The sequence below is a fragment of the Heterocephalus glaber genome, unplaced genomic scaffold (assembly GCF_053883595.1).
Source record: "Heterocephalus glaber isolate CG9 unplaced genomic scaffold, H.glaber_assembly_v1.0 deba00001060, whole genome shotgun sequence".
In the NCBI taxonomy this organism is placed as follows: Eukaryota; Metazoa; Chordata; class Mammalia; order Rodentia; family Bathyergidae; genus Heterocephalus; species Heterocephalus glaber.
Genome location: NW_028258185.1, coordinates 975,486 through 1,003,412, shown reverse-complemented (window position 1 = coordinate 1,003,412; position 27,927 = coordinate 975,486). Strand labels below are relative to the sequence as shown.

Sequence of the window (27,927 nt, the reverse complement as noted above, 5' to 3'; positions counted from 1 at the left end):
CACAGAGCTAAATCCCCAGCCCATTTCTCTCATTTCTTACCCACCTCTTAGAGGCAGGAAGCTGAAAGATGAAAAAATTCTTTTCTTAAATAAGGTCTGCTTTAAGGTACTTGCAAGATCCTATGAAGAAAAAGGTGAGGATTGGAAAAGAAATCAAGAGAAATGTGGAGCTGGTTAGAGAGGGAATGATCCTGGGCTCTTGTCTTTCCTTTCCTTCTCAGACAGGAGCAGAATACCATTGTTGTTATTACTACCCCTTACTCCCATACCATGGTTGCAATGGCTGTGGGTATGGCAGTAATGCTGTTTGGACCCACACTTCCACTGAGATAAGTATTCATCATACACTTGAATGTGTTTGCAGAGGGACCTCAGAGGGACTCTTATCCAGTCTCCTTGCAGTCTGAGTCTCTATCGCAGTAAGTCTGCCTGGGAGTCAGCTGGCCCCTGCGTCAATATTCCTGCTGAAATAGAGCTCGTTACTTTATACGCAGTCTGCCCCGTCACTGGACAGCTGGAGGGGTTAGAATATTCTTTGGTGGAATTGAAATCTGTCTTCTTTTTAATTTTAGAATATACTAATTCTAACTACCTGTCATATCTCCTTGAGTTATTCTAATGTTTTAAGACCAGTTCAGTCTAAGCATTAATCGTCCCCCCACAATAGCTATAACAATTAGATAACCATTGGAAAATCAGATTTTGATCTCCACAGATGACTGTCATGTACTTATCTTAAGCTCTTGTTCTAATGGGTAATTCCTGATTAACCTGAGTAATGAAAATGTATCACAATAAAGAGAGATTTGTCATGCCTTGTTATCACTTCATAAGGCCATCCTTCTAGTTACCTGCCATAACATCAGGATATTTCTATCCCAATAAAACATGATCATGATGTGCTTGGCTAATAAAAAGGAAAAAAGCCATGTACTAAAAATATGTTTAAAATGATTTGCATGACTGATGTAAATATAAACCACCACCACCATCATTGTCAACATCATCCCTGGTTTATTTGCCTTTTGAAATCTCTGTCCGACCTTGAGGGTGGGAGGTAGATAAAGGAAGAGGGAGGCAGAAAATTACCATCTATTAAATGCTTGCCATCTATTACATTAACCCTGTGAACTAGGTATTATGATGTCCTTACAAGTGAGGAAATTGGCTTCAAAGAAGTTAAGTAACTTGCCTGAGGTCATCCAAGTAGTAATCAGGGGATCCGCATTTTAACCCAGGTAACTGATTCCAAAGTGGGCATTCTTTTCTCTTCACTTGGACTGGTTAATTTTTTTTTTTTTTTTTTTTGGTACCGGGGATCAAACTCAGGTCCTTGTGCTTGTGAGGCAGGCGACAGAACCACTGGGCTAAATCCCTGGCCCAAGGACTGGTTAATTTTACTTTGGCCCCATCAGAGTCTTATTGAGTGGGTCTATACTACTAAGGTGACACTGGGTAAGGAGATGTGCTGAGCTCATTGACCTCACCCTTCCCAGGTACCTGGAGTCTCCAGAGTTAGGCAGGAAGTCAGAGCCCGAACTTTGTGGCTTTGAAGCTCACTTTACTGCATTCACCCAAGGGTCCCTACACATAATCATGGGCAGTGGTGCACACATTATCATTGTCGTTCAGTGACATGCTCACATAACAGGGCCACACAGTCAACACACACTTGGACTCACACAGGATGGCTGTACCTTCCCGGCTCCCAGGCGGTAGTGTGTGCAGCCAGCAGGGGTCGCCGGCACACCAGGAATTGCCACTATGCAGGTCTGTCTCTTGCTTCAACAGGATAAAAGTGTCCCCCTGGCTTTGCTCTTTCCTAAAATCTCTTGCTGATCCCTCCCCTTCCCTGCCTTCTTCTCCTAGCCCCTTTCTGACCTTGTAGATTTGTAAGGATGTGCTGAGTAGTTGCCCCTCAAGTAGCACCCTAAATTGCTGAACCCCAACCTAGACCAGGGACCAGGGACTAGGCTGTCAGTCTTGCTTTGGAATGGCCAGGGAGCTGATGGGAAGCTGGAGTGCCCAGCTTTCCAGTTCCACCTTGACTGCTCAGGACACTTCCCTCCTCTCAGCGATTCCCCAGAACCTATCTCAGCATTCTCTTTGGCAGCCTCTCTTGACCATCCTTTCCTTGTCCCAATATCCATGTAAGCATCTGTCCCAGGCATCCTCAGACCCCCCAAGGTCCTTTAGCTCCCTCATTTGGGGAGGGTCTAAGAATGAAGCTGGAAGCAAGTCATTCATGTAGCCAGTGGTTTGGGGTGAGAAATCATAGTTTAGGTAATACAGGAGAGGGACCTGGGTTCCCTGCCTCACAGCAGAAATAAGGGTAAGGTATCTGGTTTTTATTTTTTGATTTTGTTTTTGCAGAAGGGTCTAGACACAGGGTTGTGGAGGCAGCCATGGTTGCCTTCTGGGAGAGGCGTCTCTCTGCTCTTTTCTGTGTCTCTCCCGCCCCTTCTCTAGCAATAGCACCCTAGCTTTTTCACACCCCCATCTCTCTGCTACCCCTCCCCCTCAACTCTTGGAGCCCAGTGATTGGCGGCTGCCTGCTGCAGGGCCAGCTAGGTTTATAGCTTTGCGGCAGCTAGGGAGAAAGCAGGGCCAGAGACAGGAAAATGGAAGCCGACCAAGAAATAGAGAATGATGAAAAAGTAAAAGAGAAAGAGAGAAAGACAGAGGGCCAGAAAAAGAAGCAAAAAACCCCACAAGAATATTAGAAACCAAATATCAAAATAAGGAGAGAGACTGAATGAAGCAGAGGTGGGCACAAAGAAAACTGTAGAGTTGCTGATAAAAGATGAATATGTTATAATAGAGATGGAGAGAAGAAGGAGAGAAAAATACGGACAGAAAAACACTTGTCCTGAGAATAGGGATGTATGTGCTGGACTTTCCAAGGCAGGGGCAGAAATTTCCAGTAGTATGGAGAGGGCAGACTAGGTATTTAAGGACTCCCAGAAACCATTCCATGATACAGACAGAACAGGGTGGAGGATCTTGCAGCTGGTCCTAATTTTCCCCACACCTCTTCCATGTCCATACAGTCCCGCATTTTTAAGGCTATCGAAGAAAAGCTCTCTTTAAGGACAATCCACGAACCCAGGGTGGAAGCATTTTGTTCTGTGTTCCATGGTTGAAAACTGAGTTCTGAGATTTGAGAGATATTTTGGTATTAATGGCATCCTTTGTTGAGCATGAATTAACTTGGTGTCTCAGTTGGCACATACCACTTTACCTTATAGTTATTTCTCTATGTGTCTCTTTGCTAAAATATAAGCTCCTTAACAGCAAGATCTGTGTCTGCCCTTCTTTGTGGCTCCCACAGTGCCTTGTTCTTGTTTATTGAGTGAACCAATGAATGGCCCCTGGAGATGTTTAAGTAGAGGTTGGATGACTACCAATAAGGAATGTAGTTCAGGGAATTTCTGCACTGAATGAGAAGCTGGAAACATGTCTCCAAGAGCTCTTTTCATTTTGATGTTCTATGTTCTATATATATCCTGTTTCTTTCCCTATTTTCCCAAATCTGCAAGGGGAAGAGGTAAAGTATGAAATCCCAAATTATAAAGTATGTTCTGTGAGTCAGGCTCTGTTCAAGGCATTTTGCACCTGAGATCTCATTTTCCAGGTAGGTGTTAGCCACATTATGCAGATATGGGTTCAGAGAGATAGGTGTTTTGCTCTCTGTTACATGGTTAGGATGTATGATAAGCAAGGTTTAATGGTGTTCTAAAGCCTTGCTGATTTCCATGACACCATGTTTCTACTAATCTGGGAGAGGAAAGAGAGTTGTGAAATGAAGGGAATAGGGAGAAGGCATGGGATCTAAATTCAGGGTTGAGAGGGAGATTCTGGATAATAAGCCAGGAAAAAACCCCTACTTTTGTAAGTTAGAATAGGACCTATCTGCTTGCACTTGAATATCAAAAGACCTGGGGAGAGAAAAAAAATATGAGAAGACAAGGGCAGAAGTGTCCTGGACATGGAGTATTGAGGACTGAGGTCCTAGGTTTGGGGAGTATGAGGTATAGGGGCGGATCAATATTGTAGTCTTGGGCCAGGGATTTAGCTCACTTGCCTCACAAGCGAAAGGTCCCAAGTTCGATCCCTGGTACCAAAACACAAAACAAAACAAAACAAAATGTAGTGTTGGGAATTTTGGGTATTTGACTTCCTGTTAGGAAAGACTCAGGAATTTAGGGTGATGAAAGATCATGGGGAGTCTAGAAATGTCCAGGCTGTGGGGGTCCTATTTTGTGGTGGAGCTTAGGCCAGTGCTGTGGAGTAAAACTTTAACAGAAATCACTTAATATAATTTTAAAATGCCTAGTAGCTAAATTAAAAAAAGTAAAAACCAGGTGAAACTAACTTTAATGATTTATTTAAGCTAATACACCCAAAAGCTATCATATCAACCTTCAGTCAACATACCAGTATTGAAGTATTTTAAATTTATTTTTAAAAAATGTATTAAATATTTGAAATCTGTCATGTGATTTACACTTTAAAAGTTCAAACTGGGCTAGCCACATTTCAAACATTCAGTAGTGGCTATTGTGGTGGTTGTAGCTGATGCCCGCCCCAGTGAACAGAGCAGGCTTAGGATTTAAGTTACTTTAGATGCTGGGTGAGGTGGCATTGAAATCCCAGGTATTCAAGAAGGTTGAGGCAGAAAGATTGCTGGGGTCCAGGTGTTTGAGATCAGCCTGGGCAACATAGCAGGACTCTGTTTCAAGAGGTAATGGGACTGCAATTGATTAGAATATGTTAAATGTATGTACTAACTTCCTTAAACCCCACAATCATTTAATACTAAGTTGCACTAATAAAATAAAATAAAATAAAAAGTATTTTCTTTATTTTAAAAAAAAGAGTGTGCCTCATGCTTGGCTGGTCAGAAGCAGCAGGGTCTTTGTTGGAATCCCAGACATCTTGGCTCCTACCCTTGCTTTTTTTCACACCTTGGTTCAGACCCCCTCGTTTTTTATGTGAGCCTGAAGACATGGTCCCAATTCATACAGATACTCTGTATCCACTGTAGGCTCTATGGAGTCCCACCATTCAGTAACTTCATCTCCAACACTCTTGAAGGTCTTCTGGTTGAGCCACCTGCAGACCCCTGGCTGCTGGTCCAGTGGCTTCTGGGAGTCACTTCTCTGGCTTCTCTGCTGTTCCGGTGCTGCTGGCCTCTCTCCTTGACTCATCTCTCCTGAGTGGCTTTTGCCTCCCTGACCAATCCTTTTCAGTCTTTCCCATAACTCTGCATTCTCCATCCTTTCCTTCCATGACGATCTCCTCCTAAGTTCTTTGTGTGTGTGTATGTGTGTGTGTGTGTGTGTGTGTGTGTGTGTGTGTGTGTGGTATGGGAGATTGAACTCAGGACCTTGCTTGCAAGGCAGGCGGCAGCACCACTGAGGTAAATCACCAGCCCTCCTCCTAAGTTCTGCCTTCACCCTCTCACCCTCACCCTACCTGTGGGATCATTTTTCACACTTTTTTTTTTTTTTGGTGCCGGGGATAGAACTTGGGACCTTCCACTTTCAAGGCAGGCAGTGGCACCACAAGCTAACTCCCGGCCCTCTTTTTTCACTCTTATCACTTTTACTATCAGGGATCTTATCTCTCTATTCTCAACTTCAAACTTTTGATCTCTGGACTTAAATATCTACCCAACTTCATAGTGCACCATGTTCTTCTTCAGAAGATTCCCAAAATATGCCAGGCATGGTGGCCCTCTGGGAGGCTGAGGCAGGAGGAATGCAAGTTTGAGGTCAGCCTGGACAATTTAGCCTTTTCTCAAAATAAAATTTAAAAAGGACTAGGAAGGTAACTCTGTGGTAGAGCATTTGCTAGTATGCATGAGGTCTTGGGTTTGTTCTCCAGTATAGCAAAAAGAAAAAATATCCCCCAAACACTGGGAATCTACAAGCCAAAACTGGACCAATCACTTTTCCCTCATGTGTATTTTTCTCCATTTGTATTATTTATTTAGAGAATGGTATCATTGGTTATTCTGGGATTGACTTGACTCCTTCTGCTCACTTCCCATATATAATTATCACCAAGTCCCTCTGCATCCTAAGTTTTGGTGCTCACCATTTTTTCCTGGGCTATTACAATAAGTTCCTAACTGGTTTCTGTGGACTTTCAGGATTAGGCAACAGAGTATAAGCTGCCTGAGGGCAGGCATTCCTATTTTATAAAATGTGTTTCACTAGTGCCTAAAACAGTACCTGGCATGTAATGAGCATCCCATTAATATTGCTGAGGGAATGTATGAATGTGTGAATGTCAGTAGGCCACATTTCCAGCCTCACTTCCAACATAGTATATCCTTACCCAACAGCCCTACCTCAGTGTTTAGATTTCTGAGCACACTTTGTTTCTTCTGCCTGAACATGCTAGGCTCACTTCCACTCATCCCTTAAAGACTCAGCCCCACACTGTCACCCATGGGAACCTTTATTTTTGCCTAGTTTTGGTTAAGTTTTCCTCCTCTGTGGTTCCAGAGCCTGCTGTGTATGCCTCTAAAGTAGCATTTATCTTGCTTTCTTGCATTTGATTTACATCAGCTACAAGCTATCTGAGGGCATGGTTTTTAACCACTCCATCTCTACTCCCAGCATCTGATCCATAAAGAACACTCTGTAAAATTTTTTTTTATATAAAATGTTCTTAATAGAAACATCTCCATCCCATCCGACACCACATATTGTTTTTTCAAGCTACATGTAGCACTTGGTATTGGTCATGTTTGATTATTTAAAGCTGCTTAATGAGTCCAATGCTCCTCCTCCTCCTTTCCTCTTCTTCCTCTTCCTCCTCCTCCTCCTCTTCTTCTTCTTCCTCTTCCTCTTCCCCCTCCCCCTCCTCCTCCCCCCCCCTCCCCCTCCTCTACCTTTTTCTTCCTCTCTCTTTTCCTTCTCCTTCTTGAGATGGAATCTTGCTACAATGCCAAGGCTGGTCTTGAACTCCTGGGCTCAGGTGATTCTCCCATTTCAGGCTTCCAAGTTCTGGCTGAGTACCACCGCTCCTGGCTTTTTTATTCTTTGTATATATTATTTTATATTTATGAAATTTTTATTAAAATATAAAAATTATTTTTGGGTGACTACAACAATGTGCAACTCTCTGTATTAGATTTTAGGATCACAGGGCTATATAAACACAATTTATTTATTTTTTTTGAGACAAGGTCTCGCTTTGTAGTTCAGGCTGGCTTTGAACTTACTATATAGCCCAGGCTGGCCTCAAACTCACAGCGATCCTCTTGCCTCAGCCTCTTGACTGCTAGGATTACAGGCATGCACCACCATGCCTGGTCAGAATTTATTTTTAAGTTGCTTATAGTCTAGAGAGAAGAAAAACTTGTATATATGGTGTAGCATTTTTACTTTTGTGTCTGTGTTTGTGGTACTGGGAACTGAACTCAGGTTTTTGCATATGCTAGACAAGTGCTTCACCACATCCACAGCCCTTCTAATTAAAAAAAATTTTTTTCTTTAAATGGTGGTGAAGTTTCACATTTACTAAAGGTGGGTAAAAAAACAGACAGGTAAGAGAAAAATGGGCACTATAGAGTGAGTTTGGCCTGAGTAAAAAGGGAGGAAAAAATAAAACTAAAAATACACCCTTCAGTATAAGGTGGCCTATTTTCAAGAGGCACGATAGCTTAATTTTTAAAATTTTGAGACAAGGTGTTCTTAAGTTGCCTAAGTTGGCCTTAAACTTGCAATCCTTCTGCCTTAGTCTCCTGAGTGGCTGAGATTACAGATGTGCATCACAGTGGTGAGTATGTTTTTTTTTTTTTTTTGGTACTGGGGATCGAACTCAGGACTTTGTGCTTGGGAGGAAGGCATGGTACCACTGAGCTAAACCCCCAGCCCCTGAGTACGGTTTTTTTTTTTTGTACCAGGGATTGAACTCGGAACCTTACGGTTGCGAGGCAGGTGCTGGAACCACAGAGCTAAATCCCCAGCCCTCTGAGTACGTTTTTATACATGTGCTACATATGGTATTTCAGAGTGTAACTGGGGGAAGTCAGGTAAAGCTTCACAGAGGATGTGTCCTTTGAGCTGAGAGAAACTATGATGCTCAGAGGCATGCAAAAGTAGTGCCTATTTCTGTGGGATGGGTCTGTTATCCTGGAGTATGAAGTTGCTCAGGATAGGATGGAAAGTGGGAAGGCAGGCTGGGGCCGGATAATGAGGACCATGACTGGCACACTAGGTAATTTGCACTTCAATTTCTGTAGATGACAGGCAGCCATTGAGGTTCTATAAGTGGGGAGTGATATGTTCGGAATCATCCTTCTACCATCAAATAGTGACACATGAATTCCTGTTTGCTGCCACTTTTCATTTCATTCTGGGGTCTCAATCCCGTCCAGGTCTATCAGGTTCTGCAAAGATGCTGGGAAGCAGGGAGGGAATGAGACGATCCATTACAGAAAAGAAGTAGAAAGGCTGAGTTGCCAAATACCACACAGTGCACAGGAGGCAGGACTAGAATGGAAACGCAGCTGTCTTCCCTCCCTGCTGATGCAGGGTACCACCCTCCCCAGAGCTCCTCTGGGTCAGGGCCATGAGTTGGATACTGGGTGAGGTAAATGATGAGTAAGGAAGAGAAATGGCTCCCAATGCCTGTGGGAGACACCATGTAAAAGTGTAGCTTGCACATCAGAAAGACATACTGAAAGGGCAGAGAAAGGGGCAGAAACTTTAGATATCTATGTGGAAGGGGCTGGTGAAGGACGGTGGGCTTCATGGAGGGACTGTGGAGTAGCTTTGAGAAGGTGAAGAAGAACAGAGCTGGGGAGAAAGGAAGGAGGTAGAAGGACCCGTGGAAAGCGTTGCAGGTGAGAAAGAACAAAACCCATACTGCTGTCTTCATGAATGCTTCTGATTTGACAGCCTCTGTGTCAGTGGCTTGGTGCAGTTAACTATGTGGCCCCTGGGGGTCAGTGTGGCTTGGAAGGGGCCGTGGGGATGGGAGCAGAGGACCTGGGTTCCTGTTTGTCAATCTTCCTCCTCTCTTGCACTAGGGGGCCACCCTGGAAGCCAGGAATGTGTGAGTCCTAGATTCTCCCTTCGAAACCTCCCCCAGACATAAATCACAAGTGATTTCATTAAATGCACCTCCTGCTGGGGATGTTGGCTCATAATTCCTCTGATTAACCCCCACTACCCCGGCAAGTTTATAGGCCAAGAGAGGGAGGGGTGGAGAGGGGGAGGGTACAAGGAGGGATGGGGGAATCCCAGGCGGGTGATGGATGCCTCTGTCAGCCCAGCTCGTATTTATTAATAGTCTTAATACGGGAAGCAATAAAGGAAGAGAGGGATTCTATTAATTAAATCATTGTTATAATTAACTTTCATTAAAGGAGGATCAATAAAGATGGGTTGAGATGGAGCGAGGAGAGATCCATTATCTCTAATTTCCTTGGAAGGGATTCAGGGAATGAGATGGGGTTGCTAGGATACAGAGACAGGAGGGAAGAAGGAAGGATGTAAAGATGTCATCCAGGTGGGGCTGGAAGGTTTCAGGTGGATGGAGAAGGGAATGGTGGGGGTGGTCCACCCAGGGGCCCTGAAGTGAACATGCCCCCCCCCCCCAGTAAGGGAGCTTTTGGGATGGAGAATAAGGGGGCATGCGCTAGGGCTGCTGGAAGCACTGCTGGAAGCCTTGGTGAGCATGCAGGTCCTTAATAAATGCTTTATGATGCTGTGGATGTGTCTGTCTGGCCTGTGAAGCTGGTTAGAGTGGATGAATGTGTTTCGTGATGTGGACTCAAAGAGTGTACATGTGGATGTGTGAGGTGGCAACAGAGAAAGGGAGGCAGGGATGCAATAGAAAATGGTCTTCAGAGGTATGGGGCTTTGGGCATTTTTTACTTTTCTTTTTTTTTGGGTACTGGGGATCGAACTCGGGACCTTGCGCTTGTGAGGCAGGTGGTGGAACCACTGAGCTAAATCCCTGGCCCTGGGCATTTTTTCACTATGCTGGCAATCCAAGGCATGCACTCCTGACAGGTGTCATGCTTGTCCTTTGGCCCAAGGCAGTGACCGTTGCTGTGGGAGTGAAGTTGTGCACAGAAGCTTCCTTGCTCTTCCCTGGCACTCCCTACTCGTGGGCTCCACTGTGAGCAGAGCACACCAACCTGCTCCTGCCCACTGCAAGGTGCCCTCCAAGCCCACACCCACTCCGGTGAAGGGCCTTTCCTCATCCTCTACGAGCTGATGGCCAGCACAGTAGGTGGGAAGACAACTGCCCAGCAGCAATCACCTCCCTCCGACCCCTCCTGCACAGTCTGGGAGTCTCACCTCATAAGAACAGATTTCATGACAATGGTTACACTTATCATATAAATATATTTGTCCAAACTACAGACAGGAGAGGAAGGGTATGGGAAGAGGGGGAAGCTCTTGTTGCTGTGGGGGACTCTGGGAAGGAGGGGCTGGAAATGAGGACACCTGGGATCACTTGTTCCCCCATCCCTCACAGAAGGCACAAATACATTTCTTTTCATGTGAGGATATGGGGGTGAGGGGGCAGCAGGGAGGGGCAGGAGACAGAGTACAGGAAGCCTTAAGAATACAAAAGAAACCTCCATATTAATATCTAAGATATTACTTCTACAGAAAAGGCTGGGGTAGGGTGTGGAAGACAACCAGGGAACAGAAAGAGGAACCAATGAAACTGAGAACCAAAGAGACCTGAAGAGGTTATGCTGTCCATGCTGCTGTCCCTATGGCAGGCCCCAGAGAAAACTCAGGTAAACAAACAGAAATCCCAAATAAGAGGATGGGGTGCCCCAGGAATTGGCTTTGGGGCCTCAGAGAGGGGAGTGTGTGTAGGAATTGGCTTTGGGGCTTCAGAGAGGGGAGTGTGTGGGAGTGTGAGTGTGTGTGTGTGTGTGTGTGTGTGTGTGTGTGTGGCAGCTGTGTGAATATCAGAAGCAACCAGGGCTGGGAGTGGGTGGTTCCAGTCCCACAGGTCTCCTCTATCCTGGTTCCTCCAAAATTGCTTTCTGGGGGTAGTTCAGCCACTGCTTCCAAAGAAGACCCTGGTCTGGGACAAAAAACCAGGTAGGAGAGGATGAAGTTAGCAAGCCTGGGGTGGAAACAAGGGCACACAGGAGTGGTTCTTAGGAAACAGGATATCATGGAGCCCAGTGGATGGAAAAGTGTATGTCTCTGTGTGAATGTGTACGTGCACATGTGCATGTACATGTATGTGTATTTGTGCATGTACTGGGGAGGGGTGATATCACTCAAAGGTGAAGGGGTCCTGGGTGCTGCAAAAGAAGTGTCTGTCCATGTGGTCCTCCAGGGCACCCTTGTTGCTCCCAGCAGGGAAGCGCTCTTTACAGATAGGACATTCCTTCCATAGTGGAGTGGCAGGGCCCTCAGTGCTGGTTTCCAACAGGGGATCCATGGAAAAGCCACTAAAGAGACACAAAGGGGGACACGAGAGGATCAGAGGACCCTGCTGCCTTCTTGACTTGCAGACCTCAGAGAGCAGGACCATGTGGCCGAGTGCCCAGATGATCCTGCTCCTAATGCAGCATCCTGGTCATTCTCTGCCCCAGCCTCTCCTACAGCATCTTTCTCCACACAATGCAGGATGCCTTCATTTTCCAGATCCTCCTGGCCACTCTTCTTTCAGATCTGCTGCTCTCTGTAGCACAGGGCCCATCCCCCAAGCTCCTGCACTTCTCCCTCCATCTCCGTCTGCTGCCTAATGAGGCTGAAAATGAGTCTGACACCGTCCTTCATCTTCCTGCTCCAGTTGAGGATGATAGCATCACCCCTCCCTGCCCTGAGCCCATCGCACATCCAGGCAGAGCCAGGGCTCAATGATAAAAATCTCTCTTCCTCATGGCTTGTCCTCTTGGCCCAGGGCACAAAGAGGAGGCTGAGTCGGACACCTGAGCCCCTCACCCTGGGAGATTTCCTCCCAGAGAATCCCCAGGGAAAAGGGTCAGCATCTCAAGTGCAGCCACACAGATGCTGGACCTCAGGCTTCTTTCTGCTCCTGTCCCTGGGGGCCTTGGTCACCTCCCTTCCTCCCTCAAGGAGCCTAGGTTACCTACCTGGTGGTTGGGGAAGGGGAAGGGGCAGGAGTGAGGGGATGCAGGGCAATTTGGGCTCCACGGAAGATGGTGCTGGAACAATACAGAAGCCAGTTAAAGGCAGGGCCTTTTTTTTTTTTTTAGTGCTGGGGATTGAACTTGGGTCCTTGTGCTTGCACGGCAGGCAGGGAAACCACTGAGCTAAATCCCCGGCCCAAGGCAGGGCCCTGAAGTGCAAGGAGATGAGGGGAGAGATTACCTGAAGGCACCTGGAATTTGGAATGGTGGGCAATTTCCTACGTCAACCACACCTGTTTCTCCTTTTTTGGGTTGAGGCCAAGAAGGGGGAGGCTGAGGACAGGGCATGGTGACTATTCACATGGATGTCCTTCCCCACTGACTTTCTCCCACCTCCCTCTGTCGGCCCCCACTGCACTCACCTGGCCATGTCATAGAAGGCAGGGCCTAGTTCAGGAAGCAGCAGATTGGCCTCCTCACCCCCGCTCTGCACAGCTGCCATCAGAACTGATTTCTCATCCTCAGCCTCCTGGGTACCAAAGAGACATGGATGGGTTTGGGTCCTAAGGTGAGGGAGCAGCACGGGTAAGGAACAGGGAAGGGAAGGGAAGAGAAGCCGAGGCTGGGACAGTGAGCAGAGAGACCATGGGAAAAGCAGGGCAGAAGAGGTTCCAACGGGGGCTGGAGGCCATCAGGCTACTGGGTTGGATTGGGTTTGGAGGTAGCCATCCTGTGGTGGCTTTGAACAGAGGCCTGCTTCTTCTCCCCTGAGATCAAAGGAGAACCCCAGGGGCTGGAGGTGTAGCTCAGTGACACAGCACATGCCTAGCACTTGCCTTGCACTTGCCTCAGCACCAACAAAAAACAAAAACAAAAAGGAGAACCCTATACGACAAGACTTTCTTGGGGGCTGGTGCCTTGGGTGTGGCCCTACCCATTCCTTACTGCTCCCACTCTCACCGAGTCAGAGCTGCTGTCTTCAGCTGGCCCTGAGACGTGGGAAGCAATGGGAGCTGGCTGACTGATGACAACGAGAGGAGAAGCCTCTCGGCGCCCAGGAGGAGAGGAGTTTAGGTCTCCACGCTCACACAGGCCATAGGGTGGGAGTCTCATGTCTTCTGGGGACTCGTCCTCCGAGTCTGTTAGAGCCGTTGGGCAGCCTGTGAGAAAGAAAGCAGGCAAAGAAGAAAGAAGGATGTGTCTGTTAGAGCGCTCCATCAGCTCAGTCTCCTCTGAGGGGTACACAGGGCCCAGGGTCTGGGAAGGAAAAAGAACAAACACATATAAGGCAGAGGCAGCTTCCACGGGTGTCCATGGAATTTTCCTCAACAGGAGGAATGGGTGGGGGAGAAGTGTCACAAGACTAGGGGTGTACAGACTCAGCCCTGCTGTGGCCTCCTCATCCTCTGTGGCGGCATCCTCATTCCACTTCTCATCTGCCACCTTTTCCAGGCGGGCCTCCAGCTTCCTCATGTACTCTAGCAGCTCCTAGAGTTGGGGAGGAAAGAAGCAGGTGTCAGAGGCTGGAAAGACGCCAACCTCATTGGCCCTCACAGCCTTTTCTTGCTCCTGGATGAACCCCTTGCTCCTCAGGATTTGAAGCCTTCACCATAGGGTGGGGTCATGGAAGATTCCCTTGCCCAGGAGCTTTCCTTCACTTTTTACATCCCTCTCTTCTCCTGGTGACCCCCCCCGCCCCCAGCTGCCAAGTGAGCCAATAAGAGGAGCTAGAGTGCCCCTTTTAGTCACTGAGTCCTCTTAAGAGATTCCAGTTTCTAGGGCAAGAGATGACAAGAAGATAATAGAGTTTTGACTCCCATGTCCTCAGCTCTGACATTCAGGGACTTGAGTCACATGGCCTCACCTGCTTCTCAGCCTGCAACTGCTCCTTTTCCTTCTGAAGCACGCGCAGGGCTGACCGCAGCTCTGTCAGCTCCCGCTTACTCTCTGACAACTGTACCTGAAGAAAAAGAGCTGGGTGGAACCTGGAGCCTACAACATGCCTCCAAGAAGCTGGGCTCTGGACCTGGACCAACAGGGTAGAACCATGTCTCCCACGCCTCAGTTCCTCTTCTGCTCAACGCTCTTCCTTCACGTGACCCCTGTCTTGGCCACTAAGACTCAGTTTGGGTCCTAATCTCTGCTTTGCTAGTATGGACTTGGATGACTGCTTTCAGGTGCTGTGCAGAGGCCTAGGTCTTACCAGGGGCTACTCTGTAATTCTCTGAGGCCCAGATGGGTACCCTGAGAGCAGAGAGGGATACTACACATTCAAACCAACAGAGGCTTAGAGGGGTACAAGTGAGATGCCACCCATCACCGGAGTGGGCAGCCGGCACTTCTGAGCCCCCACCCAAGACACAGAAAGGAACACTGACACCTCAGGAGGACACCCGAGGGGCCCGTGGTGGCTGGCTGCCTCACCAGGCTGGAATCCTTTTCCCGGGCCAGTTCTGTCTTGAACACTTGGTTCTGGGTCCTCTCCTCCTGCACTGTCTTCTCTAGCCGAAGGATCTCTGCACTGAGCTTCAGGATCTTGTCCTTCTCTGCCTGGGGGTCAGTGAAAGGAGCATGGGAAGATGAGGGGAAGAACAGGAAGGCCACTGGCAACAGCACTACGGCTCACTGGATCTCTTTATTGAATTGAATTGTTTTTGGAGCAATTTCCTCCTCTTACTTCCTATTACCGCCCAACAAAGGATAGGACAAGACAGCAAGGTGCTATGCTGATAAGGAATGACATTCAGGCAGGGCCTGGTGCTTAGGATGGAAATGTTTCTGTAGCAAGAATGTTAAGTAAGGAATGTGCTACAGTGATCAGGGATTAGGATACATTGGTTAGGGCTGAGTCCAAGCCTTGAAAGTGAAGAGCACCTCACTTGAAGCCCCTCCCCATCCCTAAGTCCTCTGAGACTTTCAGCCTTTCCCAGAGGGCCTGACCACATGTAGGAGTCCCTGAAGAGGTGGAAATAAGGGGCCAGGAGACTACCCCTACCCCTCTACCTCCATATTCTGCAACAGCCCAGCCCGCTCCTTGCTCCACTGGCATTTTTCCTCCTTCAGATGCAGAGTGAGCTCAGCCAGCCTGCCGTTAACCTCAGCCACTTCCAGGCGGCTGCGGTGCAGCTCGGCTATGGTGCGATCCCTGGCTCCTGCTGCGCTGGCCAATTCCTCCCCAAGAAGGGTGGCTTTTTGCTGGCTTGAGGCTGCGAGCTCCTGGGCCCCTCGAAGTTGCTCCTTCAGAGGCTCCAGCTCAGCCTCAGAAGAAAGGAGACAGAGATCAAAGATCCAGTGAATCATTTGTAAACCAGCCCTCCATCCTCAGCATGAGGACTCAGATTATGTTGTCTAGTCTTTAGCCATGTTGTTCTCCCTTCTTTCTGGCCACCCAGACTTTTTGGCAGCTAGCTCTCAATGCTTCCTGTTGCCTGGGGCCTTTACTCACCACTCGCTGTTGGGCCTGGCCTAGACTGTCCTTCATCTGGGCCACCTTGTCCTTCAATCGCTGGGCCTGAACACTGTTCTCCTCTTGCCGGCCCTTGGCCTCCTGCAGCTCCAAATTTAAGCGATGGTTCTCCTGTTGTGCCGCTTGGAGCTCAGCCTGATGGAAGTAAAATATCCCATGTTGCACCTCTGTTTTTCTCTTAAATCAGCCATTTTCTCTTTTCTATTACTGCCGCAACCACATTAGTTCAGGCTCTGGTCACTTCTTGCTTGGATGACTGAAACTCACAACTAGTTTATTTTCTATAAGGCAAGCAGATTAATCTTTAAGTACATAGTTTTTTTGTGACAGGTCTTGCTATGTAGTCCAGGCTGCTTTTGAACTCACTCTGTAGTCCAGGCTGGCCTCAAACTCATGGTGATTCTCTTGCTTAAGTACAATTCTATAAGTACATGTCAGCCTTACTTGAAAATGATCAGGGCTTTTCACTGCTTAAGGCTAAACCCAAGATCCTCCACAATTTGACCTGTGCCTTATCTCACACTCTTCACATTCAACTGCCCTGAGCATCTTGGCCTCTAAGCCTTTGCATATGTTTCTGTGCTTCTCAGATGTTCTCCCTCTCATCTCTATGTACTCAAATTCTACCCATTCTTCACTGCTGAGCTGAAGTTTTTCAAACCACCTTTTATAGAGGAGAAGGTTTCTGAGGAAGCAATTGAAGGGTTCTATAAATATCTGATTTGAACTTGTTCTTTTTTTGGGGGGGGGTACCGGGAAATCGAACTCGGGACCTTGTGCTTGCAAGGCAGGTGGCGTCGCCATTGAGCTAAATCCCCGACCTGAACTTGTTCTTTTTTAAATGCAGTTTTGGGGATCAAACCCAGGGGTAGGCAAACCCTCTACCCATGAGCTATTATAGCCCCAGTGTAAACTTGTTCTGTTATTAAAAATTATGTTTTTTTAAAAAAAATCACATAAATTTTAAATTAACAGATTGGGGATCACCAGCCCATTGACATGGGCTCCTGGGTTAGTTCATTTTCGTATAAACCTCAGAACAAAATTTCTATTACATTTTCTATTGAAATGAGTAAACATCATTTTCACCTACTTGTGTGTGACTGAAAGTATTCTCAATATTGTACAATCAAAACAAAAATACAGATTTTTTTTTTTGTGCTGCTGGGACTGAACCTAGAACCTCACATCTGCTAAGCAGTATCAAAACAAAATACAGAAGTACATTAGCCTGTACAGCTGACAAAGCAGTCATCCATAATCCTTAATTTAAAAGTTTGGTATCCATCAAAATTATTTTATTGCTTTTATTACATTATAAGTAAATGTTATACATTTGAATTCATAAAAAATAAGTTGACACTAATATTGCTTTTGCTTATTCAGTAAAGTTCCACACAAGATATAAAACTTCACTGGTGGGGAGAGAAAGGGTTCTATAGCTAAAAAGGTTTGGAAGTACTAGGGTAATTCATGCCCTCCTTTTAACAGCTTTTTCTAATGACTAACAAAATACGCTTTCATCTCCCTTTCTCAGGTCCCATAATACTGATTTAGCTTTCCCTTGTGACACTTCTTATGTTTCACTTTGACAAATCCTGATTTAGGTATATGTAGTATGTTTGGAGCGCAGTGCACACAGGGTCTTTCCATTTTTACCCCCTCTGGTGCCTGGCACTCAGAAGGGATTCAGTAAACACCAGCTGAACAACTGAGAACCGAACTAGCTGTGAGCCCCTTACCTCGCTTTGCTCCTTGTCTCCTTGGACTTCCTTCAGCTGTCCCAGCAGATTCTCCTGTTCCCGAGTCAAGGCCTTCACTGTGTCTCTAACCCTGAAAGTGGGGGACAATATGTTGGATCATCTGGTCATTCAGAGAAGGTTGTGGACCTCTATCCTACCCCTTTCACTGGTGTTCCTCTAGGCCCAGCCTCTACTTCACTCTGGGATGCTGATGTCGCTAAACCAGAGGACCCAGTTCTAAGCCCCAAGGATCCAAGATTCTTGGTTCTATAGCACAATCCAGGCATAAACAAGTTTCTTCTCTCTTTACATATCAGTGTGTGTGTGGGTGTTGGTGGTTGGTACTGGGGATTGAACCCAGAGCCTTTGCACCGAGGTACATCCTCAGTCCTTATTTTATTTTTTATTTTGAGACAGGGTCTTGCTAAGTTACCCAGGTTAGGGTCAAACTTTTGATACTCCTGCCTCAGCCTCACAGAGTGCTGAGTTCACAGGTATGGACCACCATGCCTGACTTTTGTATATCATTCTAACGAATGCCTGCTGATGACTCCCTGGCTGTCTTCAATCAAGAGACTAGAATCTAGGCTCTTTTAGACAAGGGGCAGTCATTGATTATAAATTTTTGTTCTAGTTGGACCTAGTGGCACAGGCCTATAATCCCAGCACTCTGGGAGGCTGAGGCAGGTGGATTGCAAATTCAAGCCTAGCCTGGGCATTTAAGTCTAGTAACTTAGTGAGACCCTGCCTCCAAAATAAACAAATAAACAAGCAAAAAATTTGAGACCCTGTCTCTAAAATAAATAAATTTTAAAAAAAATTTGTTCTACATAAGAAGTTGGCACACTTTGGTCTATGGGGCAACTACTCAACTTTGGCACCGTACTCTAGAAATAGCCATGACAATAAGTAAATAAATGATCATGGTGTCCTAATAAAACTTCACTTACAAACACTGAGATTTGAATTTCATGTAATTTTCACATCATAAAATATTCTTCTTTTAATCTGTTCTTCAACCATTAAAACACGTTGAAAAAAACCAAACAAACCCTTGTGAGCTGTCCAAAAACAAGTGACAGGCTAGATTTGACACACTGGTTGTAGTATGCTGACTGTTGTTTTAGACAAGTTTCTAAGAATGCAGATGTGTAGTGTCTTCCAAAGGCTAGACTAGTGCATCCTGAAGAAGTCTCTCAGATCAATTCATTTATTACCCTGGGCCTTGGGCAGAACATGTCTTTCCTTCAAAGAATTTCTAAAGATATCAAAGCTCCCAGTACAAAATTAGAGAAAATTATAGTATTTGATAAATGAAAGAACTAGAGTATTTAACCTGGTGAAAATTTCAAGGACAAAAATGGGAAGTGGCCAATACTTATACTATTTGGTAGAAATAATATTTTCTGATAAAAAATTTTTTTAATGTGGTTCCAGAAGTCTACCCTAGGATCCAGGGGATGAAAAGGGGATTAAGATGTGTTGTATACATGTATCAGCTCCCCACAATAAATGTGATAATTATGTAGCAAACATATACTAATAAAAATTAAAATTTAAAAAAATATAAACCAGAACTCATTGGTAAATTATAGGAGGGTAAAGTTTGGCTCTATACATGCAATAGAAGTGACAGTTGCCCAAAACTGCAAGAGGTTGTCTCCTGAGGGTGACCTTCTCTTATACCTTACATTACTTCCAACACTAATATTCTATGATTTATGCCATTTTCAAGGGCAAGGTCTATACATGCCTAGATTACCAGTTCTAGTATTTCTTAGGAAGGGAACAGAGTCTAATTGTATCTCTCCTGTGGTAAAATTTGAAATCCATCATCTCTTATCTTCCACTGACAATTCTATTCATTCTCTTCTACATTCACTTTTTTTTTTTGGTACTGGGGATTGAACTCAGGTCCTTGCCCTTGCGCAGCAGATGGCAAAACCACTGAGCTAAATCCCTGGCCCTATTCATTCTCTTCTAAATCCTCCACTCCTAATTTTGTCTTAGCTTTTGCTGCACAGTATATGGTAACTATGATTATTTCTTAAGGTGAGGAATGCAGAACAGCATTTGGAAAGATGGAAGACAGCAAGGCAGAAAGGGATTCCCAGTTGCTGGAATACCTGAGTGAGCCTGCGAAGCGACAGAGAAACTAGGTAGACGAGCAGGCTGGCCGGCCTGAAATGGGAGGCTGGAGTGTGAGGGGCTCAGAAAATAAAGGGCAGGGCCTCACCTGTCCAGATCCACCTCCTTTGTCAGCACTTTCTCACTGATGGTCTGGATGTCATGCTCCAGCTCCAAGATGCGTGCCACATGATCTCCCTGCTGTCGGCTCAGGATATCCCTCTCTTCTGAGAGCTCCCCATGCGCCCGGGAAAGCCCCTGTAATTAAGGTTCCCAAAGAAGAGGAAACCTGAGGCTCATCTCTCAAAGACAGGGACAAAGGCAAAGGAGAAGCACAGCAGCACTGGACCACTCTCACTTCTACCCTGTCACCTTCCTTGAAAAAGAAGCTGTATGGGACATTTCCTTACCTGGGAATGTGGCCACTTTCACCTTACCCAAGCACTCTCATGTTCAAAGAATCAGCTTTCATTACAAAATTTGGGGTATATCTCTTCTTGAATCAAGTTCAATCCCACCTGCTACCCCTTAAACTTATTTCCTTGATGCCAGGACCATCTTAAAACTCCATTTGTATTTCTCTTTTCTTCTCTTCACTGGGTTCTAATTTGTTTTGTTTTGTTTGAGACAGAGTCTTGCTATGTAGCTCAGGCTGGCTTTGAACTTGCAGCAATCCTCCTGCCTCAGCCTCCAGAGTGCTGGGATTACAGGTGGGTGCCACTATGCCTGGCCTGGGTTCTGATCTTGGATGCTGGGTGAGCATTCAGACCCTGTTCCCTAGCGGGCCCAACTCCCACCTTATACTGCTCTGTCAGCTCTGCATGCTCCTGCCTGGCGGTTGCCAGAGCTGTCTCAAGCTCTTGCACTCGGCTCCTCAGCTCTGTCACCTGCTCCTCCAGCTGTAGCTTCAGCTGCATCAGGTCATTCCGCTCTTGCTGGCTCTCATCCAGCTGGTTCTACAGAGTGAAGGGGAGATAAGACAGGAAGAGAATGGGCCTGTTAGGCACCCACTTGAAGGCCCTGTCCCCGGTACCCTCAGGATGCACACTGCGGCTGGGAAATCATGTCAGCACAGGGTATGAAGAGGTGGCCAGGGGAGGCCTGGTGTGCTGTTGAGTCCTGCTCATTGCCTACTTAGACATACCAGTCACAGCACTCTTCTGCTGTCCCTCTCTTACCTTCCTACCTTAGGCCTGGCCCCTTCCTAACCCAGCAGCTACAAGGATCTGGCACAAGACACAGGCGAAAGGGGAGACTCCCCTAAGTTTACCTTATTTGCTCTGGAGTTGGACAGACAGGGCAAATCAGCAATACAAGTTTTACTAGCTATATGAATGAACAAACTGCTGAACTCCTGGAAGTCTCTGTGTCCTTATTTGTGAGGTGACTCCTTAGTCTGGGATAGAGCACAGGGCCTTTGCACTAAGCTACATCCCCAGCCCCCCTTTTTTTTTTGGTATCGGGGATTGAACTCAGGACCTTGCGCTTGTGAGGCAGGTGTGGTGCCACTGAACTAAATCCCCGGCCCTAGCCTCCTTTTTATTTTTTGAGATAAAGTCTCTTATTAAGTCACTAAGTTGTCCAGGCTGAGTTTGAACTTACAAACCTCCTGTCTCAGCCTCCCAGAGTGCTGAGATTACAGGTGCACCTGGTTGCTGTGCACCTTGATGCCTGGCTGCTGTGACGTTTATTTATTTATTTTTGGTACCAGGGATCGAACTCGGGTCCTTGAGCTTGCAAGTCAGGAGGCAGAACCACTGAGCTAAATCCCTGGCCCTCAAATATGAATTGGTTTTTTTTGGTACCGGGGATCGGACTTGGGACCTTGTGCTTGCAAGTCAGGAGGCAGAACCACTGAGCTAAATCCCCCGACCATATGCTGTGACGTTTAAATGAGAATAATGAATGTGAAAACAAAACGCCAAGTAGAAGCTCATACATCTCTGATTTAGGTAAGGTATAAACATTACCTTCCTATTCTTATTTATTTATTTATTTTTCGGGCAGGGTCTTGCTGTATAGTCCAAGCTGGTCCAAAGCTGTGACCCTTCTGCTTTAGTCTCCTGATTGCTGGGATTACACCTGTGCACCACTGCACCAAGCTCTGTTCTTACTCTTGTGTTGACTCCTTGTATTTATTAGACTTGGGGTTCTAGAGGGCAAGGGTCTGTCCAACTCCCAGAAAAGCCACCTGCTCTTACTTTCTGAGCCTTCCTCAGGCCTTTCCTCTGGTTTTGGGAACGTACTTCCTCCACACCTGGTCCTGGCCCTCACTTTCCTTCAGGAAGCCTTCCTTGCTAATATCTGCCTCCTCTCCCTAATTCTTCTCTATCTGACCAAATGGAAATATAATACAAACCACATGTAAGTTTAACTTTTCTACCAACTACTCCAAAAGTAACTAGAAACATGTGAAATTAATTTCTATAGTTTTTTTTTTTTTTGGTACCGGGGATCAAACTTGGGACCTTGTGCTTTTGAGGCAGGCGGTGGAACCACTGAACTACATCCCAGGCCCCTCTATAGTATTTTATTTAACCTAGTCTAACTATATAATCAATATATAATCCTCTATCAATATATAATCAGTATAAGAATTATCAAGATCTTTTACATTCTTTCTTAAATACTAAGTCTTTAAAATCCAGAGTGCATTTTACCCATACATTATACTTCAGTGCATTAGTCACATTTGAAGTGCCAAGGGGCACAGATGGTCAGTGCCTCGGGTACTGGATGGGGCAGGTGGGGCCTTGACTATCTGCTCTGACTCCTTGCCCAGAAGCAGGTCCCATCCTCCCTTCTTCTCAGTGTTCTTGAGGTAGCCTCCCTTCAGCCTTTGGAACTTCCTCTAGGACAGTGATGGTGATCCTTTTAGAGAGGAGTGCCCAAATTGCAACCCAAAATCCACTTATTTATCACAGAGTGCCAACACTGCAATTAAACCTGAATGCTGAGGTTTCAGTTTAGAAAAAACAACTCATACATTAACATTTTTTGTCTTAAAAGAAAAACAACACACATGGCACAGGTTCACCACCACTGCCCTAGGGCCTAGGGGAAGATGTAGCGCTCAGAGAAGGCAGGCACAGAGTTCTTATGAAATCCTGAGTTACCCTGGCCTGTGGGTGGCTTGCTCTCCTGCCCCACACTTCTGTGTCTTCATCAAGGATGAGACTTTCTGGAAAGCTGTCTTTGTCTAACTCCTAGTGAGTTTCTTAGCTGAGGTTATCGATGAGGGGAAGGTGAAGAAGGTAGGTCCTCCCTGCAAAGAGGATCTGTCCTCCCTCTCTCTGGCCCAGGAGCAAGTCTCTTGCTCTTTTCTCACCTGCAGCACAGTGGCCTTGGGGACAACCAGCAAGATGTCAGAGCCACCATCAGTCTCCTCCAGGGTCACCAGCTCATCCATGGGCCTCGGCTCTCGGAACTGGAAGGGAGGGCTCTGCCCACATACCCTACCCTGGCGGTTCACGTATCGAAACTGGTAGAGCTGTGCTCCAGGTTTGGGCAGGTAGCTGGCTGTGGGAAGAACAGACCCAGGACCCCAGTATGATTCCTGGCCTTCATGAACCAGCAGGTCCCTTTTCTCCTCAGTATGCCATATTTTCCATTGTTCTTGGCTCCAGCCCCTTGCTCCCTGTTCCATTTACTGTTTCTCTCCTCTTTACCTCCTATAGGCTATCCCTATTCCTTGGGATACTCTCATCCCTCCTGTCTACCTAGCCCTCTCCTCTTTCTCAAACCCACTCTCAGCTCTCTAAATCATCACAATGCAAGCTGCAAGTTATTGAGTGCTCACCATGTACCAAATACTTTGCTAACATTTTTACCTGTATCATTTAAAATCCTCTTACCATCTTTTAAATCTAGGAACCACCTTTCACTGTTAGATAACAGACACAGAGAGGTTAAGTCATTTGCCCAAGGCTAAACAGCTTATAAGAATGAAAGCTGAGACTTGAATTCAGGTCTTTCAAAGTCTTTTGCCCATCCTCTTCCCTACCCTTTAGTTCTATAAGAGGAATTCTCCTTCTGTGAGTAGGTGGGAGGACCAGATATTCTTCTAAGACTCTTCTGTCTCTAAGTCCCTGGCTCTGTGAAAATCCTATGATTCCACATCTGCTGAGGCCTGTTGGATATTTTATTAGAGGCCCCCCATTTTTCCTTACGATAGAATCTCATTATGTTGTCTAGGTTGGCCCTGAACTCCTTGGCTCAAGTAATCCTCCTAGCTCAGCCTTCCAAGTAGCGGGGACCACGTGTGTGCCACCATGCCTGGCTCTCATTACAGTTATTTGCATTCACTCTTCCTTGTCCTCTGTGCCCACTACCCCCATCCACACCCTTGACTTCTCTCTGTTTTCCATCTTCCTTCATACCTTGGAACTGGACACTGGCGTGGATAGGGGAACCATCAGTTGTACTTTCAGGGACTGATGACCACACAAATGTGTGGTAATCCCGAACACAGGCAGCCTCCACCTGTGAAAGCCCAAGGTATGGTGAGAGGTATGGAGATGCATCTATCATCTATGGAAAGACTGAATGAGCATCTAAAATGGTGTTAAGGATGATAAGACAGGGAAAGTAGGGGGGGGGCACTAATCTGTCAGGAGCAAGGCTAAGATGGGGAGATGAGTTTTGCTTATAGAGGTGGCTTCTGGACTCGTTTCTCTTTTTATCTCAACTCAGGTTGAGAATCTAAGCACCTAGTCACTCTTCTTATTCCAACAAACCCATTCCCCACAAACCGGAGCCAAAAGGGGTTCCAAGGATACCTTGAAGATGCCAATCCAGTCACTGGCACTAGGCATAGTGCCTGGGGGGAGGGTGTAGTGACATTCCACCTTGGTGTTGGGGATGTAGGTCCGGGCTACATTCAGAAAGCTGACTCCACCCCGGGACCGTGCCCGGCTTAGTGATGATTCTTCCATCCTTTCCTTGAGATATGTGCCCTCCTATAAAAGAAAGGGTTGATATCCTAAAGTCTCTCCACTCGACCTCCCTTCCCCTAACACCACCCTGACCCACCCTCAACCCCTGCTACTTCACCTGAAGATGAGGGCACAACTGGTTCCCAACCCCTGAGTGCTACAGGACTTCTTTTTTTTGTACTGGAGATTGAACTCAGGATCTTGCACTTGCAAGGCAGGCGCTGGGCCACTGAGCTAAATTCCCGGCCCTACAGGACCTTTTAAAGATATCACTCTTACCTAGGGCATAGGTCTGTCCAAGTCAGTGCCCATCCTGTGTCATGCTGTCATCTTTCTGGCTCATAGAAAGTTTCTTGAGAGGTCAGTTCTCTCTAACTTCTATTCAGTTTTTACTGCTGTACTCATCTAGACTCAGTATCCCCAGCTCTGCCCTTCTTAGTTCCTCTGTTTTGTTTCTTAACCTCCTTGAGCATTCCATATTCTCTAGCCCCCATTTCTCTATCCCCTCCTCCACACTTTTTGGATCTCAAGTCAAAAACGACCATGATGTGGGGCCCTCTCATTCTGAGCAGGTCTCCACTTCTACTCCTGAGCTTGTTGATCCAACTGTACCTAGGAATGGATTGTGACACCTGAAAGTAGCAACTAATCTCTGAAAGGAAATGATTGAGTCCTCAGAGCTGGAATATGGCTAGGAATGGGGGTGGGGACCAAGAGCCAAATCCTGGCCCCCGGGACCCTCAGCCCACCTCCCCACCCCAATCAATCTACCCCCACAAATTCTAGGGAAGCAGAAAGCTTCTGCTCTCTTCTAAGAATCAAAAGGAAGGGGAGGATATAAGGAAAGACAGGTTCTGTCCCTCAACTTCATTATTCCAGGAAGTCAAGAATTCTGGAGGCGGCAGCTTCAAGGGTGGAGTGAAACACTCAGCAGGAACGTGGTGGTGTGGGGAGATGGAATGTGGGGGCTTAGAGCCAGGAAAGCCCCACCCCTGGTTATGAGAGACTTGAGTGGAAAGTAAGGGGCCTCAAGAATGGGGAATGTACGTTTATGCTGAAAAAGGAAGAAATAGTTTTAAAAGAACTTAACATTTTCTTTCCAAATCTTGCCTAAAGCAGGTCTAGAAACCTACTGGTTTGAATGGATGTTATTCCAGCTCTAGTATTACCTCCTCATTTTCTCTTGCTACTCTTAGCTTCAATTCTAAGTGCTTGAATCCTGCCATCTGCCTGGATTGGTAGTTGAAAATATGCTATAAAATGGGGTTGGGAGGAAGGGATGTTCCAAGTTAGCTGGAGAGAGTTAATTGGAAAATATGAGGGTGGGGTGAGGACAGATAGCAATAACAACAATCAAGAGAACTCCTCAGCCAACGGCTGTGAGCCAGCCCTCTTCTCATCTCTCCTTTCCAGCCCACTAATCTGCTTCCTGTGTCAGTGCAGCTGATGCATGCCATCAGCCACCACCACTAGTCATATGCAAGCCCCTAAACATCACAAACCCACACGAGGGTGAAGGGGTGAGGGGAGGAACTTTAAAAAAAATAGTAACTCAATGGAAAAGGAAAGACTGTATAGCAATATAAAAAAGAGCAACTTCTCCTTCCAAAACAGAGACTGAATTGAAGACAAGAGGTTTCTTTGAATTTTCATCTCTGAAAAATCCCTGGTAAAACTCACATGTTTTTTCCAAATACAATTATGGAAGGAGAAGCAGTATAAACTGTCTCCGAAGATCTATGGCCGGGACGCCCTCAAATACTTCCCACAAAGAAAACCCATAACAGCTGCAAACATTCTCCATGCCTGAAAGTTCTGGGCAGTTTAAGTGTATGTACTGTGTGTAGCCAGATCGAGATATTCACATGGAGGGAGTGCTCGTGTGTCCTGTTCCCGACTGTGTAGGCCTCAGAGTTCCTTGGCATTCTACAACTTAAAGTCTCTCCCCAGGGGTTCAGCATAGTACAGGCCTCTGGATTTGGGTGAGAGAGGGAGATTTATGAGGGCCAAGTCTTGACTGGAAGAAATGAAGTAAAGATTTCAGCTCCTTCAAATTCCCCTAATCGTACCAAGCTTTATGGAGTAGGTCTCAGAAGAAAGTGAGGACAATGACGGGGCATCCTCCCTGCTCAGGGGCCCCTTGAAACCAAGAACACCCAAAACATGGGGGTGGCTTCTCCAATATGTAAAGTATTAAAACCCAAACGCTCCCTCATGTCCCTTCTACAGTTCCCTCAGATGATCTTTTCACAGACTGGAAAGTGAAGTGGCCCCCAGAAGAACCCCCTTCCCGCAATTAGGTCAAGTTTCTTACCCCACCGACGATCAGCTGTTCCCTCACCTTTCACCAACAACAAAAACAGCACTCCGACTCCAGAAGGGGCGGAGGAAGAGTGCGCGCGAGGGTTTCTGGGCTGTGTGGTTCTTTCGCGGCCGACAGCTGCCCAACCAGGTTCCTTGAAGACTACACATCCCAGGAAGCTGAGCGCCAGAGGCGGAACAGAGGGCGGTGTCGGCTGCGGTCTCTGCGTGGCATACTGGGAGGCGTAGTCCTCACTTCCGTGACAGCCCACGAGGGTGTGGCCACCAAAGGACTTCACAGCCCATGAGTCTTCAGGGGGCGTGGGCGGCACCAGTGGAGGCGGCTGGTTTGTAGCTTTCGTTGGTTGGGGGTGGGAGGGTTTATGGCTCCAAAGCTTTGTGCAAATGCTTTATAGTGGGCAAGACATTTTCAGGAACGTCCTCTTTTTTCACTTTTCACAACTACCTGTAATATAGTGTTATACACCCTTTTCAGAGGAAGAAACCAAATCCTACAACGGTTAATAACTGGTCTGAAGTGTCAAAGCTATGAAAGTAGAATTCCGTTAGGGTTTCTGAATCCTTTGCTTCTGTCACTAAACTGCAACTATTCACCATTTAGGGGACGGGAAACATAAAACTGTAGCAGCACTTCCAACTTTGCCTTAATCTCAGGAACAGCATTTGTGATGAACTATGTATTCTGTGTGGTTGGTCATTTTCTTCCAACTTGAAGATTTCAGTGCCAAAGGGCCTGACATTACTCACACACTTAGACAGGGCCCCCTAGAGTGGCTAGTATGTCTAAGAAGAGTATGCATTACCTGAGGTGATGGCAGAAGCTATAGAAGGAGAAGCGTCACTTTAAAAGGGGAGCCTAGTGTAATTCAGGCTATGTCACAACTCACAAACAAGCCACTTATGGGGGCCTGTTTGCCCAAGCCTTTTAATTGGCTTAAGTTAATTAGGGTAACAATACAGGTTGTTGCTCTGGTTTTTATTTAGAAGAGGTGAAATATTTACACTCCTCTCACACTTCAAGTCACCTTAAAGATTTGGGCACTTCCCAGCCCTTTAATCTAAGGGTTCAGAATTATCTTTCTCCCAGTCTCTGTATTAAAGGATTACAGTCTGAAGATTGATTTCTTCTTCTTAGCTGTCTGCTTTAATTTTTTGCTGAACTAAGCCCTGGATTCTCTGCCTTTTCCTTTTCCTTTTTTTTTTTTTTTGTAGTGTTTTTTCTTTAGTGACTGACTGAAT

At 46.4% G+C, this 27,927-nt stretch overlaps 1 protein-coding gene across 3 annotated transcripts; it reads right to left on the bottom strand.

The window, feature by feature from the left end:
• Positions 1-10,356: 10,356 nt before the first annotated feature.
• Positions 10,357-26,816, bottom strand: Calcoco1 (calcium binding and coiled-coil domain 1). Of its 3 annotated transcripts, XM_087209710.1 has the most exons (16): positions 26,681-26,720; positions 24,646-24,700; positions 24,211-24,390; positions 23,812-23,914; positions 22,761-22,951; positions 20,230-20,388; positions 19,542-19,690; positions 17,306-17,396; positions 15,543-15,698; positions 15,101-15,355; positions 14,522-14,647; positions 13,962-14,057; positions 13,477-13,585; positions 13,058-13,257; positions 12,520-12,626; positions 10,357-11,452 (listed from the first exon to the last, which is right to left on the bottom strand). In XM_087209710.1, the coding sequence occupies exons 3-16, from the start codon at positions 24,364-24,366 to the stop codon at positions 11,275-11,277; spliced, it is 2,076 nt and encodes a 691-aa protein (XP_087065836.1). In that variant the 5' UTR covers positions 24,367-24,390; positions 24,646-24,700; positions 26,681-26,720; the 3' UTR covers positions 10,357-11,274. The 3 variants fall into 3 exon arrangements, with proteins under 3 accessions (XP_087065836.1, XP_004872831.1, XP_087065837.1); XM_004872774.4 differs by lacking the exon at positions 24,646-24,700 and having other exon boundaries at positions 26,681-26,816; XM_087209711.1 differs by lacking the exon at positions 24,646-24,700 and having other exon boundaries at positions 23,812-23,985; positions 26,681-26,703.
• Between the last annotated feature and the right edge of the window lie 1,111 nt (positions 26,817-27,927).